The sequence below is a fragment of the Pristiophorus japonicus genome, chromosome 11 (assembly GCF_044704955.1).
Source record: "Pristiophorus japonicus isolate sPriJap1 chromosome 11, sPriJap1.hap1, whole genome shotgun sequence".
NCBI classification, from domain to species: domain Eukaryota; kingdom Metazoa; phylum Chordata; class Chondrichthyes; family Pristiophoridae; genus Pristiophorus; species Pristiophorus japonicus.
Window position 1 is genome coordinate 139648876 of NC_091987.1, and position 17107 is coordinate 139665982.

At 47.0% G+C, this 17107-nt stretch overlaps 1 protein-coding gene across 1 annotated transcript in view; it reads left to right on the forward strand.

Moving 5' to 3' along the window:
- LOC139275595 (ecto-NOX disulfide-thiol exchanger 1-like) overlaps positions 1 to 17107 on the forward strand; it is a 249283-nt gene that overhangs the window by 68052 nt on the left and 164124 nt on the right. The window contains exon 7 of the mRNA XM_070892766.1: positions 2516 to 2622. Coding sequence (XP_070748867.1) covers positions 2516 to 2622 — 107 coding nt within the window. The remainder of the gene's footprint in view (positions 1 to 2515; positions 2623 to 17107) is intronic.

Sequence of the window (17107 nt, forward strand, 5' to 3'; positions counted from 1 at the left end):
GTCGGGTCGCGGGGGGGGAGCGGGTGTCTGGTCGGGGGTGGGGAGCGGGTGTCTGGTCGGGGGCGGGGGAGCGGGTGTCTGGTCGGGTGGCGGGGAGCGGGTATCGGGTCGGTGGGGGGGGAGCGGGTGTCAGGTCGGGGGGGGAGCAGGTGTCGGGTCGGGGGGGAGCGGGTGTCGGGTCGGGAGGGGGGGGGAGCGGGTGTCGGGTTGGGGGGGGGGCAGCGGAGCGGGTGTCGGGTCGGGGGGGAGCGGGTGTCGGGTCGGGGCAGGGGGGAGCGGGCCTCGGGTCGGGGGGAGTGGGTGTCGGGTCGGGGCGGGGGGGGGAGCGGGTGTCGGGTTGGGGGGGTCGGGTCGGGTCTGGGGGGTGGGGAGCGGGCCTCGGGTCGGAGCGGGTCAGGGGGCGGGGGGGAGCAGGCCTCGGGTCGGGGCGGGGAGCGGGACTCGGGGTGGGGGAGAGCGGGTCTCGGGTCTCGGTCGGGGCGGGCGGGAGCGGGTCTCGGGTGTCGGGTCAGGGGGGGGGAGCGGGTGTCGGGTCTCGGTCGGGGCGGGGGGGAGCGGGTGTCGGGGGAGGGGAGGGGGGGGAGCGGGGGAGCGAGTGTCGGGTCTGGTCAGGCGTGGAGCAGGAGCTGGCCGTGGGAGGAGCCCCAGTGAGGCCATTGGGCCAGGGCTAGGGGCTGCGTGCTTCGGGCCCCTCCCACACAGTTCGGCGCCTGGAGCTACTGCACTTGCGTGCCGACTGTAGCGCGCATGTGCAGAGGTCCCGGCACTGTTTTCAGCGCCGGGACCTGGCTCCGCCCCCCCCCACAGCTCGTGCTGGCTGCGCCGAGGGCCACAGGACCTGTAAGTCGGTGGAGAATACCGAGGATTTTTTTAGGCGCCGTTTTAGGCGCGAAAAACGGGTGCCCAGCTCGGAGGGGGCCCGTTTTTTTTCTTGTGGAAACTTGGGCCCACTATCTCTAATCTCCACCCACAATGATTCAACATTTTGTTCATTAGAGCCAATATCATCTCTCACAACTGCCCTGATATCATCCTTTATTAACAGAGCTACCCCACCTCCTTTCCCTTCTTGTCTATCTTTCCAAATTGTCAGATACCCCTGTATGTTTAATTCCCAGTCTTGGCCACCCTCAACTACGTTTCTGTAATGGCCACCAAATCATACCCATTTGGAATGATTTGTGCCGTCAACTCATTTGATGAACTTAAAATTAATTTTCAAGACTAATTTAATTAAATAAATGAAATGCTTTTACTTATTAAACTGCTAATTTCATTTTCAGAATACATGCCTCTTCACATTGTGTGAGGTGGTTTGCAGTTTACATTGGGCTTGTGAAAGATTACATTGGATACATTATCACCTGAGTTTTGCCAGCATGTGGTTGTGCCTAGGTTAGGACGACCATGTGTTTAAGGGCCAAGACATGTAGTTTGGTTCTAACCCACGATTAGCTGGGCCGGGGGATAGGTGTCCTGCCCATACTGACTGGTGGTCATGGTCAATTTGGATACTAATCAGGACCCGGTTTGGGGCGGGGCTTTGATGCCCATTCATTTCTCAGTCCTCTACGAGGTGGTTTGTGCATGTTTTGGGGAATGGCCATGCATCTTGTGGGCCTCCAGGAAAAGGGGCTCTACGTTGCCTGATCCTTCCCCAGCTCTCACCGGGGACGATATGGCACACGTACAGCATTGGTTGTAGGGAGAGAGCTGTCTGTGGACTGACAGAGCGAGGGACATGTACCTTCTTGTGGCTAACAGTAAGAATTGTGCCTGGGGAGGGAGGCAGCGGTCCGCTCTCCATGGGGCAGATATCTAAGATCCTGTGGCTGGGGCTGCAGGGACTGCAAGGCCAGCCGAGGCCTTTCCGGCCTCCCAGACTGCCATCTAGAATGGAGGTGTGCACAGAGAGTGGCTTTCTGGCCACAGCCCCTCCAGCAGCCAGCAGTTGGGGGTGGAATTTGCCAAGTTTTATGAGGGCTGCAGTGAAAGATCTTGATTGTCTCCCTCCCATATTTCAGCATGTGACAGCTGTAAAGGCTTGTCTTCATACCTCTCCCACCCCCTTCCGCCTGAGAATACATTTATAAACTAAACTCAACCATTGGGGACTTAAACAGCTGTACAAGATAATCCTAAAGATAAACGATCTGATTCCATTCACACATAACTCTGGAAAAAATCTACAAGTACACAGAGGGGTAAATACTGTTGCACTGGAAATGTGGTGGAGACATTGAGGCAGGAGGAGAGCCCATCTTCAGTTGGCATACTGTAAGTACGACAGAGACATTAGTTGGCAGGATTAATGGCACCACGTCACTGATAATCTCTGGTACTCAGAGTGCTCCTCTATTGATAATATTGGCATTTTCTTGCCTCAGGGTGACATTGTGCCTTTAATAATGTTTAGAAGCAGCACAATGCTAGCCCCTGTGTGTCTCTGCTTTGTTTCTCATTTTTGATCAACACATAAACTGGTTGTTTTGTTTGACTTCCTTGTTTACCAAAGTTGAGCAGATTGCGGCAGTTTTCAAGGCTGCTTCGAAGCAAAAGGCTTGGGACCATTTCTCAAAAGCTCAACGCAAGAACATTGATATATGGCGAAAGCAAGCTGAGGTTGGTAAATTCATCTTCTTCCACTTCTATCATAACCACTTCCTTCAAGTGTGCATTCGGCTAGATCGGAGTTTTATATCTTACTGCTCGTGTTCAACTCATAACTTTCTGTCAATCACTGCTTGAAGCCATCAGCATTTGCAATCTGTGTTGATGCTGCAATGTTGTGCCTTGCTATTGGGACCCCTGTGACTAAGTGTACCAGCAACAAGCACACAACGTCTAGATGCATGCACCATTCTCAATAGCTAGCATTCGAACTTGTATTTTGATCATGAAGTTTATTTCAACCAAATGCTGAATTATAGGCAGTTTGTGTTGTGCCCAGTGGAACTGGGTTGCGATTGGCTGAACATATTTGACACAGGACTCTTGTAGTCTGCTGAGAGAATCAAGAGGAACCTTTTTATCTTGGTCTTTGCCCCATTTGACCCCTGATCACAGTTTTGGGAGAAAATGTTCGAAAGTACAGCCACAGTCATTTCATAAAACATTAGAATGTTTTAAAATCAAATGACAGTAATTAATATATAATCATGTGTCCATTTAACTCTTCGACTGTGTTCGGATCTGCACAAGATTCTCTAATTTCAGGAGCAATTTTATTACCATTATACACACCATAGAAACCAAACTAAAACATTTAAATTACCCACTTTTCATTGTCCCATTTTCTCTCCCACCCGAATCAGTTGTGTCATTTTATTCAAATTCTTTCAGTTTAAACTTTGCTTTGCTTCTAATGTCAAGTATTTGAACCTTTTTATATTTTTCTTTAAGTCCAACGGGCCGAAATTCCCCTGTTGTGTGCCTCCGGGGGGCACTAATGGGGCACGAAAGTGTTGTCACCCTGGGTGGGTGTTGGTGGCGCTACAGGCTCCTGCGGAATTGTATCATCGCCGTGTGCGGTGGCCCCTTTCCGACACGCGGTGGAAATGGGCCAGAGCCCCATGAGGCTGATGCAGGCCTCGCGAACCGGTCCATACATCACCGCGGGGCAAAAGTCAAAGGGGAGGTGCGCTCACCGCATGTCGCCATCTTTTTTTTTGTACCCCCCCCCCGGCCCCCTTACCAGTCGGGGCGTTGTGCAGCGACATCGTGGGGTCAGGGCTGCGACCATGCAGCCCGGCACTCTGTTTCTGTTCCGGCCTGCAGTCACGGCAGTCCTCAATGTGAAGACAGGACTTCGTCCCCACAAGGAATGTACGGTGGTCACTGCTACCAATAGAGGTGTGTCTGTGACAGATAGATTGGTGAGGGCGAGTAGGTTTTTCCTTTGTGTTGGTTCTCTCAGCACCTGCCCAGGACCAGTCTGGCAGCTATATCCTTCAGGACTGGGCCTGCTCGGTCCATCGTGGTGTTACTGAGTCCCCACCCAGAGTACAATCTGTGCCCTTGCTACCCTTATTGCTTCTTCCAACTGGTGTTCAACATGGAGGAGTACTGATTCATCAGCTGAGGGAGGGCGGAAGGTTGTAATCAGCAGGAGGGTTCCTTCATGAAACCTCGTGGAGTCTGGAGTCAATGTTGAGAACTCCCAGGGCCTCTCCCTCCCGACTGTATAGCACTGTGTCCCCACCTCTGGTGGGTCTATCCTTCCGGTGGGGCAGGACATAACCAGGGATGGTGATGGAGGTGTCTGGAAGATACGATTATGTCAGGCTGTGGCTTGACTAATCTGTTGGACAGCTCTCCTAATTTCGGCACAAGTCCCCAGGTGTTAGTGAGGAGGACTTTGCAGGGTCGACTGGGCTGGGTGTCGTGTCCAATTAATGTTTTCTGCAGGGGTTTTGTACAATCGAGTGGCTTGTTCAGCCATTTCAGAGGGCAGCACATCTGGAGTCCCGTATGGGGCAGACCAGGTAAGGACAGCAGATATCCTTCCCTAAAGGGCATTAGTGAACCAGATGGGCTTTTATGACAATCCAGTCGTTTCATGGTCACCATAACTGAATTTAAATTCCCCAGCTGCCATGGTGGGATTTGAACTGACATCTCTGGATCATTATTCCATGCCTTTGGATTATTAGGCCAGTAACATAACCACTATGTTACCGTTCCCCACCTATCCAGCTATGGTACTTCGCCCAACAACCTCCCAGTGCATGGGTGACCTTGGTACTTAATCTATTCTTCCTGGTTCCGAACACTTGGAGCTTGCTTGGCATCTAGTATGGTTCCTGGCTGATTAATATTGCCCTACTGCTCCAAAACCCGCGATCTCTCCCAGTTCCCCCTCCCTCCCGACTGCCAGTCCGATAAACACCACCTTCCTTCACCACCAACCCGCAATGTCCCCAATGGTCCCCCAGCTGTGACCTCCCACCATGTCAATATGGACGGCTGCCCTGAGGGAAATGGTGTAAAGAATGATAATCATGTTCTGCTGTTAAATTCAGCAGGACCTCTGCATTCCCGGCATTTCCGTGTTTCCCTCCAACCCCCCCACATCACGCAGCTGGCTCCCTCCCTGCCTCTCCCTAAATATCGGGGCCAATGTTCCAAACAAAACCTCCACTAACCTGCTCTGTTTACTCCCCAGTGTGTCTCTGAATAACTCTATCTTCCCAATAAATAACCCCATGGTCAGTTTACCAAATGCATATATCTCTCAATAAATAGTCTGGAATTATACTCACTGATTGTTTGCTTCATGCATTGGCTCCCAAGCTGTACATGTGGAGCTTTTAGCCCTGGAATTGCTGTCAGAGTAACAGAGAGACTAATGCCACACGAAACTTGAAAGTGTAGTAAACAAAGAAGAAGATAGTGATAGACTTCAAGAGGACATAGGCAGGCTGGTGGAATGGGCAGACACATGGCAGATGAAATTCAATGTAAAAAAATGTGATGTGATATATTTTGGCAGGAGGATTGAGGATAGACAATACAAGCTAAATGGTACAATTTTAAAGGGGGTGCAAGAACAGAGACCTGGGGGTATTTGTGCACAATCTTTGAAGGTGTCAGGGCAGGTTAACTGATCAATAAAGCATATGGGATCCTGGGCTTTATAAATAGAGGCAGAAAGTACAATAGTCAGGAAGTTGTGCTAAAGGTAGATGTAAAACAGTAGTTCGGACCCAGCTGGAGTACTGTGTCCAATCCTGGTCACCACACTTTAGGAAGGATGTGAAGCTTTGGAGAGGGTATCGAAGAAATGTACAAGAATAGGTCCAGGGATGTGGGATTATAGTTACGTGGATATATTGGAGAAGTTGGGATTGTTCTCCTTGGAGCAGAGAAGGCCAAGAGGAGAGTTGATAGAGGTGTTTAAAATTATGAAGGACTTTGAGTAAACTGACGTTAAACTGACTGGCCTGTAATTGCCAGGTTTATCCTTCTCTTTTGTGACCAAGGGTGTAACATTTGAAATCCTCCAGTCCTTTGGCACCACCTCTGTATCTGGGAAGATTGTGGTCAGCACCTCGCAGTTTCTACCCTTACTTCCCTCAGCAACCGAGGATGCATCCCATCCGGTCCGTGTGACTTTTCCACTTTAATTTCTACTTCCTCTTTATTTTTTTCTCATCCAGTATCCCAGTAACCTTCCTGTGGTATTTTCTAATATTTCTGGTTTCAGTGAGATAGAGCAGTCGGCAGAGACAGATGGACAAAGCCAGAAGCTTTTACAAACATGTTTTATCTGTGTCAATTGGTCAGAGAGCTTTCTGGGATGGAACTGCTTGTAGAAGATGTTTAACTTTCTCACGACAAATCTCGATTTAGTTGAATGGGCTGTGTGATATCTTCACAGAGCACAAGCACACACAGCTTCCTAACATGGCAGGCTGCTCTGTCGGAACTCTCCGGAAAGCCTGTTCTGTTTCATGATTAACTATACAGTTGCAGTACACAATACATCCACATCCACAGTGTGGACCTACAAGCATTACAAGCTTACCGACATTACACTTCTCCCTCCTTAATCAAAAAGCCATCAGAACAAACATCATAAATAACTTTCATTTTTATACATATTTACAAATTTAACTTTACCACTTGTTTTCTGTTTTGAAGAAGATACCTTCGCTCTCGAACAGAACCTTCCAAACATGGTGTTGATTTCACACTCATTTGAGGCTCATCCTGAGGAACATTTACCTCCCTGTCAGGTGTAACCTGTGATGGGGAAGGCAATCTAGACATTGCATCAGCATTACTGTGATCAGCTGATTATCTGTATTCAATATCATATGTATATGCTGACAAAATCACAGCCCATCTGCATTTGGGTTGCAGCTAATGTTGGAACTGGGGACTTGGTTGGAGGATTGCTGTTAGGAGCTTATGGTCCGTAACAATGGTAAATTTATGACCATACAAGTATTTGTGAAACCTCTTGACCCCAAAAATTAATGCCAAAGCTTCCCTTTCAATTTGAGCATAATTTCTCTCACTGGCACTGAGAGTGCGTGAAGCAAAAGCAATTGGTCTCTCCTCCGCACTACTTAATACATGAGAGGTTACTGCCCCAACTCCATACGGAGAGGCATCACATGCTAGCTTAATCTCCTTAGATATGTCGTAGTGAACTAACATGGTGCTCTCTACCAATTTGTTTTTACACTCCTTAAATGCTGTTTTGCATTCTTTTGACCACTTCCACTGGACCTGTTTTTTCAAAAGTTCATTCAGTGGATGTAATACTGTAGCCAAATTTGGTAGGAACTTCCCATAATAGTTCAAAAGACCCAAGAATGAACGAAGTTCAGTGACATTCCTGGGAGTGGGTGCATTTCTAATTGCATCCAATTTTTTGCATGGTTGGATGTAACCCATCTTTGTCTACTCTGTACCCTGAGTACTCCACTGAGTTTTTAAATAACTCACACTTACAAGCAGACACTCATACTCTGTGCTTCTCTAGCCATTTGAGGACTTCATTCAGTATGTTATTATGAATTTGCCTATTTGGTGCTGAAATTAATATGTCATCCAAATAACATACTACCCCTTCAATACCTTGCAAAATCTGGTTCATCACCCCTTGGAATATGGCAGAGGTGGAAGACACTCCAAACGGTAGCCTATTAAATTGATATAGGCCTAGATGAGTATTTATAGTCAAACATGACTTGGATTCCTCATCTAGTTCAAGCTGTACGTAGGCATTCGTAAGATCCAATTATGAGAAGATCTGACCATCTGTCAGTGTTGTGAACAAATCTTCTAAATTCGGCAATGTATTGGTGACATTACCCTCTCGAACTTGGTTTATGGTTACCTTAAAATCACCACACAATCTTACCTTACCATCGGACTTAGGTACAACAACAATGGGTGTCGCCCAATTACATCGATCTATCTTACAAATAATGTTCTCAGTCTCTAGTTTTTTGAGTTCTTGCTCAACTTTCTCCTTGAGTGCATATGGTACAGAACGTGGCTTGTAGTAAACCGATCTAGCATCCTTCTGTACCCTGACACTCGCCTTGAAGCCTTGGATCGGACTGCACATTTCGCAGAACACCTTCGGATACTGCTTGATAACCTCTTCCGTTGACGAAAATCTCACTGCCACACAGAAAATCTTACTCCAATCCAGCTTCAGTGAGCTCAACCAATTTCTTCCTCGTAAGGCAGACTTGTCTCCTTTCACTACTATTAGAGGCAAGTTCTGAAATTGATCTTTATATTTCACCGGTACGGTGATACGGCCTACTATAGGAATTTTCTCTCCCGAGTAGCCTCGCAGCTCTATCTTGGATTTCTCCAATTGAAAATCACATAATTTGTGGCGGTACAGTATTACACTCACGGAGGCACCCGTGTCAATTTCCATTGGTATCTTGAATCCCGCAACATCTATGTGGATTTTGATGCTTTCCGAATCGCTGTCCGTTAACCTCGTGCTCCTGATGACGTGTAACTCTAACATCTCCTCATCCTGTTGTTGTTCTTCCATGCTATGAAGTCTCTTTGGATTTCGACTCAGCTTTGAACGCTGGACTCATAGCTTTAAAAACTGGTTTACCCTTCAGTCGGCATGCCTTCGCAAGATGCCCAGTCTTTCTGCAGAAGAAACACTCTGCCTTCACTTATGGACAACTTTGAGCAATGTGTTGTCCCAGGCACCTATAACATGACTTTGATGCTGTGGTAGAATTTCCAGTTTCTGAAACTTTCGGCCCCCACCATCTTTTACTTTGAACCTGCAGGTGATTTATCTCGGTTGACTGACAACCATAATTATTATTTCATTCTCTGGAATATTGTTCAGCCATGCTCATCGACCTTGATGCCTGACAAGCAATCTCAAAAGTCAAGTCATCCGTCGTCAATAACTTCCTTCTGATCGCATCATTTTTCACCCCACAAACAAAACGATCCCGTAATGCTCGGTTTTGAAAGTTTCCAAAATTACAGTGCATCGATAGCTTTTTTAATGCTATGATGTAATCAGTGATACTTTCGATTCCGAATCCCGAAATGATAGCTTTCAGCAATTTCTAACGGTTTGGAGTTATAGTGCTGCTCCAGCTTCATTAAAATCTCTTTAAGCATTCTGTCCTTTGGTTCGTCAGGCACAAGTAGATTTACAAGGGTTTCGTATAATGCTGGACCTGCCACTGATAAGAAGAACGCTTTCTTACGTTCCAACACAGCCTGGTTCTGGACTGCATTGTTTGGAACATCGATTATGTTATTTGCAGTGAAAAACATTTCAAGCCGATCCACATATGCTTTAAAACGTTCCTGGTCGTGTCTATATTCACTCAAATATCCGATTATACCTGCCATTTTTAATCTCCAGCTGTTCACACCGTGTGCTGTATTTTACCTCGGATTTTGTAGCTTTTTTTTCAAAGACAGAAACTTTCAAAGTCTTCTGTCGGCTGGCTGAATCCTTCACCAACAAAATTTAAACTTTAAACATCTGAAAAATCTCCCATCATTGTCGCCAAATGTGATATCTTCACAGAGCACAAGCACACACAGCTTCCTAACATGGCAGGCTGCTGTGTCGGAGCTCTCCGGAAAGCCTGTTCTGTTTAATGATTAACTATACAGTTGCAGTACACAATACGTCCACATCCACAGTGTAGAGCTACAAGCATTACAAGCTTACAGACATTACAGGCTGCTACCCGTTCAGCTGTTGGTTCCTGGGCTTGGATTTCAGATGACTTTTGAACAAATATGGTTTTCTACCACTGCACCTTATCCACAGAGTTATAGTTGTCCTTCTCAAGAAGAAACACTGTAGAATTGGTCCTAATGGTGGGAACTGATTGAACTATCTTGCATTATACCTTTATGTTAAATTGAGATGTAGACAGTTTGAAGCTGATCTTGGACTCAGTATCAGCCGTGGCTCAGTGGTGGACTATTGAGTCAGAAGGTTGTGGGTTCCAGTCCCACTCCAGAGACCTGAGCACAAAATCTATGCTGGCACTCCAGTGCAGTATTGAAGGGGTGCTGTACAGACTGAGGTGTCATCTTTCAGATAATATGTTCAACCAAATCACTGTCAGCCCTCTCAGGTGGATGTTAAGAATCCCATGGCTCTGTTTTCAAGAACAGCAGGGGAGTTCTCCCCTGTGTCCTGGCCAACATTTATCCCTCAACCAACGTGACTTAAAAAAAAAAAAATTATCTGGTCATTAACTCATTGCTGTTTGTGGGATCTTGCTGTTTGCTGTGTGCAAATTGGCTGCTGCGTTTCCTATATTAGAACAGTTGACAGTATAACAGTTTTCTACGAGATTTGATACAGAGATAGGCTTCTCTGTTTGTTTGGTTAACCATTCTTTCCCAGCCAGAAAAGTATTTTTGGCTTGTGTTGCAACACACCTCTCCTTAAAGCAGAACTTGGAGCCAGCAATAGTGCTCATCTGCTTGGATGCTATAATCGATTTTATTTGGGCCCAGATGAAGTCTGGTCTTTCAAGTAGTTCGGTGAAGATCCAGTCCAAGGTGACAACCTGACATTTCAGAGCAGTCCAACTGACCCGACCAAATAACAAACCTTGCACTTGAACATATCGCGGCAGATGCTGCTTTGTTGCAGACCAGGTGGTAATAGGATGTCACACATCCTTCACTGATTCAGTGAGTTGGCCAATGATACAGCTGAACATCTATTACCTCTAGTCAGGCAACCTCAAAGGGCAGTAGAGCACATCAATGTCCCTTTCTTTGCTTGTTCCATGTTTTATTTCAGGAAGGTGCTCTCTCAGTTAGTACTTTCAGAGGCAACTGTCCTTTGCCTTTCCCAGGTTTGGAATGTACAATCAACGAGTGGTTCATATGAATGTGCAGGAAATGTACTGATTGAACCACAACTCACTCTGCCTATTACAACTGGCCATTACTCAATAGAGTTAAGGAGATAAAGTTCTGAAGAAATTCTAAGCAGCAAATGTTAACCCCACACTTCTGCTGGAGAAATATCACCAACGATGTCTCAGCAAGATCCTACAAATCCTCTGGGAGGACAGGCGCACCAACATTAGTGTCCTCGTCCAGGCTAACATCCTCAGCATTGAAGCACTGACCACACTCGATCAGCTCCGCTGGGCAGGCCACATTGTGGGCAGGCCACATTGTTCGCATGCCAGACACGAGACTCCCAAAGTAAGTGCTGTACTCCCGGCTCCTTCATGGCAAACGAACCAAAGGTGGGCAGAGGAAACGTTTCAAGGACACCCTCAAAGCCTCCCTGGTAAAGTGCGACATCCCCACTAACACCTGGAAGTCCCTGGCCAAAGACTGCCCTAAGTGGAGGAAGTGCATCCGGGAGGCAGCTGAGCACCTCGAGTCTCAACGCCGAGAGCATGCAGAAATCAAGCGCAGGGCGGAAAGAGCGTGCAGCAAACCAGTCCCAGACACCCGTCCCCTCAACGACTATCTGTCCCACCTGTGACAGAGTCTGTGGTTCTCATATTGGACTGTTCAGCCACCAAAGAACTCACTTCAGAAGTGGAAGCAAGTCTTCCTCGATTCCGAGGGACTGCCTATGATGATGACTTCTGCTTCGTCTTCTATTTTCACTTCAGTAAAATAGTTTCCGAAATTAGCTTCCCAGCCTGCCTTGTTCTGGAGGGAATGTTCTTGTTAGTAGTTTTCAAAACCTTCTGCTCTCCTTTATCTCATTACTGATTCTTCAGATCTCTCATTTCCCCTTCCATTCTGTTTCAGTGTCCACTTAGAGATCGTTTACCTCACTGCCATTTTACACCAAATCTTTGACTGTGCAGCTGGGTTTAAGCATGCCCTGAGGATAAAAGCTATTGTACCTTAAATAACATTTATGTTGGAGGTGCATGAATTGATCAGTGCAAGCTTAAACCAGCAATGGCCTGAGGTCCACCTGTCACTTTGGCTCCTACACCTTTCACAGCTTCAACTGAAAACCTTCAACTGAATTCATTCTGCACAAATATCTGTCGGGTTAACACTGGAACATAAGGACATAAGAAGCGGTATCTCAGTATAAACTTAACATTTCAAAACAAGTACTCATTATTGCATAGTGAGAGAAGATTGTGGTGAAATCGTATGCAAGTATAAGGAATGTTTACAGTTTTACTACACGTAACAAACAGGAAAGTTTCCTATAAAATATACTATAAATTTCTGAATGCTTTATTTGTTCTATTGGCTGGCCTCACATACTATACCCTCCGTAAACTTGAGGTCATCCAAAACTCTGCTGCCCGTGTCCTAACTCGCACCAAGTCCCACTCACCCATCATCATCATCATAGGCAGTCCCTCGGAATCGAGGAGGACTTGCTTCCACTCTTAAAATGAGTTCTTAGGTGACTGAACCGTCCAATACAGTTATGTATTATACAGATAGATAGATTTTTAACCAATAAGGGAATTAAGGGTTATGGGGAGCGGGTGGGTAAGTGGAGCTGAGTCCACGGCCAGATCAGCCATGATCTTGTTGAATGGCGGAGCAGGCTCGAGGGGCTAGATGGCCTACTCCTGTTCCTAATTCTTATGTATTCTTATGTATGTATCTTATAATACGAGAACCACAGACTCTGTCACAGGTGGGACAGATAGTTGTTGAGGGGAGGGGTGTCTGGGACTGGTTTGGTGTGCGCTCTTTCCTCTGCCTGCACTTGTTTTCTGCATGCTCTCGGCGGTGAGACTCAAGGTGCTCAGCGCCCTCCCGGATGCACTTCCTCCACTTAGGACGGTCTTTGGCCAGGGACTCCCAGGTGTCAGTGGGGATGTCGCAATTTATCAGGGAGGCTTTGAGGGTGTTCTTTAATGTTTCCTCTGCCCACCTTTGGCTTATTTGCCGTGAAGGAGTTCCGAGTAGTGCACTTGCTTTGGGAGTCTTGTGTCAGGCATGTGAACAATGTGGCCTGCACAGCGGAGTTGATCAAATGTGGTCAGTGCACCAATGCTGGGGATGTTGGCCTGCCTGAGGACGCTGATGTTGGTGCGGCTGAGCTCCCAGGGGATTTGTAGGATCTTGCGGAGACATCGTTGGTGGTATCTCTCCAGTGACTTGAGGTGTCTGCTGTACATGGTCTATGTCTCTGAGCCATACAGGAGGGTGGGTATTACTACAGCCCTGTAGACCATGAGCTTGGTGGCAGTTTTGAGGGTCTGGTCTTCAAACGCTCTTTTCCTCAGGTGGCCGAAAGCTGCACTGGAACACTGGAGGCAGTGTTGGATCTGCTCTTGTTGATAAGAGGCTCCCGAGGTATGGAAAATGGTGCTCATCACCCCTGTGCTCGCTGACCGACATTGGCTCCAGATTAAGCAACACCTCGATTTTAAAATTCTCAACCTTGTTTTCAAATCACTCCATGGCTTCGCCCCTCCCTATCTCTGTAACCTCCTCCAGCCCCAAACCCCTCCAAGATGTCAGCGCTCCTCCAATTCTGGCATCTTGAGCATTCCTGATTGTAATCGCTCAACCATTGGTGGCCGTGCTTTCTGTTGCCTACGCCTCAAGCTCTGGAACTCCCTGCCTAAACCACTCTACCTCTCTTTCCTCCTTCAGTACACTCCTTAAAACATACTCTTTGACCATGCTTTTGGTCACCTGTGCTAATTTCTACTTATGCGGCTTGGTGTCAATTTTTTTAATCTCATAATACTCCTGTGAAGTACCTTGGGACGTTTCACTACATTAAAGATTTAGATAGGTTAAGCGAATGGGTAAGGAATGGCAGATGGAATACAATGTCGGAAAATGTGAGGTCATCCACCTTGGAAAAAAAACAGTAAAAGGGAATATTATTTGAATGGGGAGAAATTACAACATGCTGCGATGCAGAGGGACCTGGGGGTCCTTGTGCATGAATCCCAAAAAGTTAGTTTGCAGGTGCAGCAGGTAATCAGGAAGGCGAATGGAATGTTGGCCTTCATTGCGAGAGGGATGGAGTACAAAAGCAGGGAGGTCCTTCTGCAACTGTATAGGGTATTGGTGAGTCCGCACCTGGAGTACTGCGTGCAGTTTTGGTCACCTTACTTAAGGAAGGATATACTAGCTTTGGAGGGGGTACAGAGACGATTCACTAGGCTGATTCCGGAGATGAGGGGGTTACCTTATGATGATAGATTGATTAGACTGGGTCTTTACTCATTGGAGTTCAGAAGGATGAGGGGTGATCTTATAGAAACATTTAAAATAATGAAAGGGATAGACAAGATAGAGGCAGAGAGGTTGTTTCCACTGGTCGGGGAGACTAGAACTACGGGGCACAGCCTCAAAATACGGTGGAGCCAATTTAAAACCGAGTTGAGAAGGAATTTCTTCTCCCAGAGGGTTGTGAATCTGTGGAATTCTCTGCCCAAGGAAGCAGTTGAGGCTAGCTCATTGAATGTATTCAAATCACAGATAGATAGATTTTTAACCAATAAGGGAATTAAGGGTTATGGGGAGCGGGCGGGTAAGTGGAGCTGAGTTCACGGCCAGATCAGCCATGATCTTGTTGAATGGCGGAGCAGGCTCGAGGGGCTAGATGGCCTACTCCTGTTCCTAATTCTTATGTTCTTATATATTTAAATACAACTTGTTGTTCGATAGCTGATGAACTGAAGGCACCACTTCTCCTGCTGACTCCTGACATCTAACCTCGATCTGACCTTATACACATTGTGACCTCTGATCCTCCCTAATCTATTTAATTGGAACAAACTGTTAATTGGAACACAATCTATTCCCTTCATCATTTCTAAACCTCAATCAGATCATCCCTAAGTCTTTGCTTCTCTAAAGTGTAGAATCCAAGCTCTTTTAGCATATCTTGATATCTAAGGGCCCGAACTTGGTGAAAGCCAAGGCCCGCCCAAGTGCCACTAAAAAGACTGCCGAGATACCGGGCGGTAATTTGCCAGGAAGATTCCTCTAAAAATTATGGCAGTACCGTCCGGCAGCAAAATAACGACTTACGCCATCAATCTGGGCAGCAGAGGGCGGTAGCTCCCAATCTCGCGGCAAATGCGCTCATCGCCAAAGTGCCGGCCAGGATTGAGTCTGACCCAGGGAGAGGGGAATACTTAAAAATAAAAATTTTCACGAAAAATTAAAAAAAAAACACTGGAACACCTTCAGAGGACCCCATACTCATAAATCGTTAAAAAAAAAATTAAGACGTTCACGAACCTTTTTTTGCGGGTCTTCATACTTACCGTTGGGGTTAGACCTGCCTTCACTCAGTGGCCTTGCTGTCACCGACTCCTGCCCGCACCAATATGGCAGCTCGGTGGGCGGGCGGTCACTTACGTGACTTGCTCGTCAGCGGGCAGTTCCCAGCGCTACTCCCCTCCCGACGGCGGGAGACCAAGAGGAATCTGTCACCGTGGGGAGACCACCCAAAAAACTCGGCGGCAGCCGGTGGTGAGGACAACAAGTTCGGGCCCTAAGATGCTTTAAATGGGAATTATTCCCATGGCCCTCCTCTGCACCATTTCCAAAGCTTTGCAATTGTCATTGCATTTACGAGATATCAATTTACTCATACATATGTTCATTGTAAATGTAATGTCTGTTATACCGCAAAGGTTTGTTTTTGTTTAATTATTGTTAACGGTATGTCTACCTCATTAAAGCAGTAATGAAGGTAAGTGACACAATACTATAGTAGAGGCTGACCCTGATCTGAGGTCCTTGTTCCTGATCTCTGACAATAGCTTGCATTGACAAAATGATCCTTGTCTGAGGGTTAAGTTGTGGAGCAAGTAGTGGTAAGTTCACACTGTAGTCTGGAGGGCCAGACGGTTCCATCAAATCTGGAACTGGCCGGTTAAGTCTTGCTAAAAAAATAACTCGTTTCAAAAAGCTGAATTAAACCAAAGTCATCAAGCTCTCAGAAAGTTTGTTTATAAGTGTCACCACTTGGGAATCCATCACTGTTTTCTCAGTCCACATACAGGTATCAACGAAAGTCATTGTGGAAAACCATGTTCCCAGTGTAACTCCCTTTCAAAATGTTGTTTTAACCCAACTATAGTTATAGCCAGACAACACACTGTCCATCTCCGCTCTAGCTCACCTGTAATATCAACACACAGCTCCTCCCCGCTCTAGACCACGTGTAATATCAACAGACAACCCCTCCCCGCACTAGACCACCTGTAATATCAATACACAGCCCCTCCCCACTCTCCATCACATGTAATATCAACACAACCCCTCCCCGCTCTCCATCACCTGTAATATCAACACACAGCCCTCCCCGCTCCAGACCACCTGTAATATCAACACACAACCCCTCCCCACTCTAGATCACCTGTAATATCAACACACATCCCCTCCCAAATCTAGACCACCTGTAATATCAACACACAGCCCCTCCCCACTCTCCAACACCTGTAATATCAACACACAGCCCCTCCCCGCTCTAGATCAACTGTAATATCAACACACAGCCCTTCCCCACTCTAGATCACCTGTAATATCAACACGCAGCCCCTCCCTGCTCTCCATTACCTGTAATATCAACACACAGCCCCTCCCCACTCTCCATCACCTGTAATATCAACACACAGCCCCTCCTCGCTCTCCATCACCTGTAATATCAACACACAGCCCCTCCCCACTCTCCATCACCTGCAATAACAACACACAGCCCCTCACCACTCTCCATCATCTGTAAAATCAACACACAGCCCCTCCCTGCTCTCCATTACCTGTAATATCAACACACAGCCCCTCCCCACTCTAGATCACCTCTAATATCAACACACAGCCCCTCCCCACTCTCTATCACCTGCAATATCAACACACAGCCCCCTCCCCGCTCTAGACCACCTGTAATATCAACACACAACCCCTCCCCACTCCAGATCACCTGTAATATCAACACGCAGCCCCTCCTCGCTCTCCATCACCTGTAATATCAACACACAGCCCCTCCCCACTCTCCATCACCTGTAATATCAACACGCAGCCCCTCCCCACTCTCCACCACCAGTAATATCAACACACAGCCCCTCCCCACTCTCCACCACCAGTAATATCAACACGCAGCCCCTCCCCACTCTCCACCACCAGTAATATCAACACA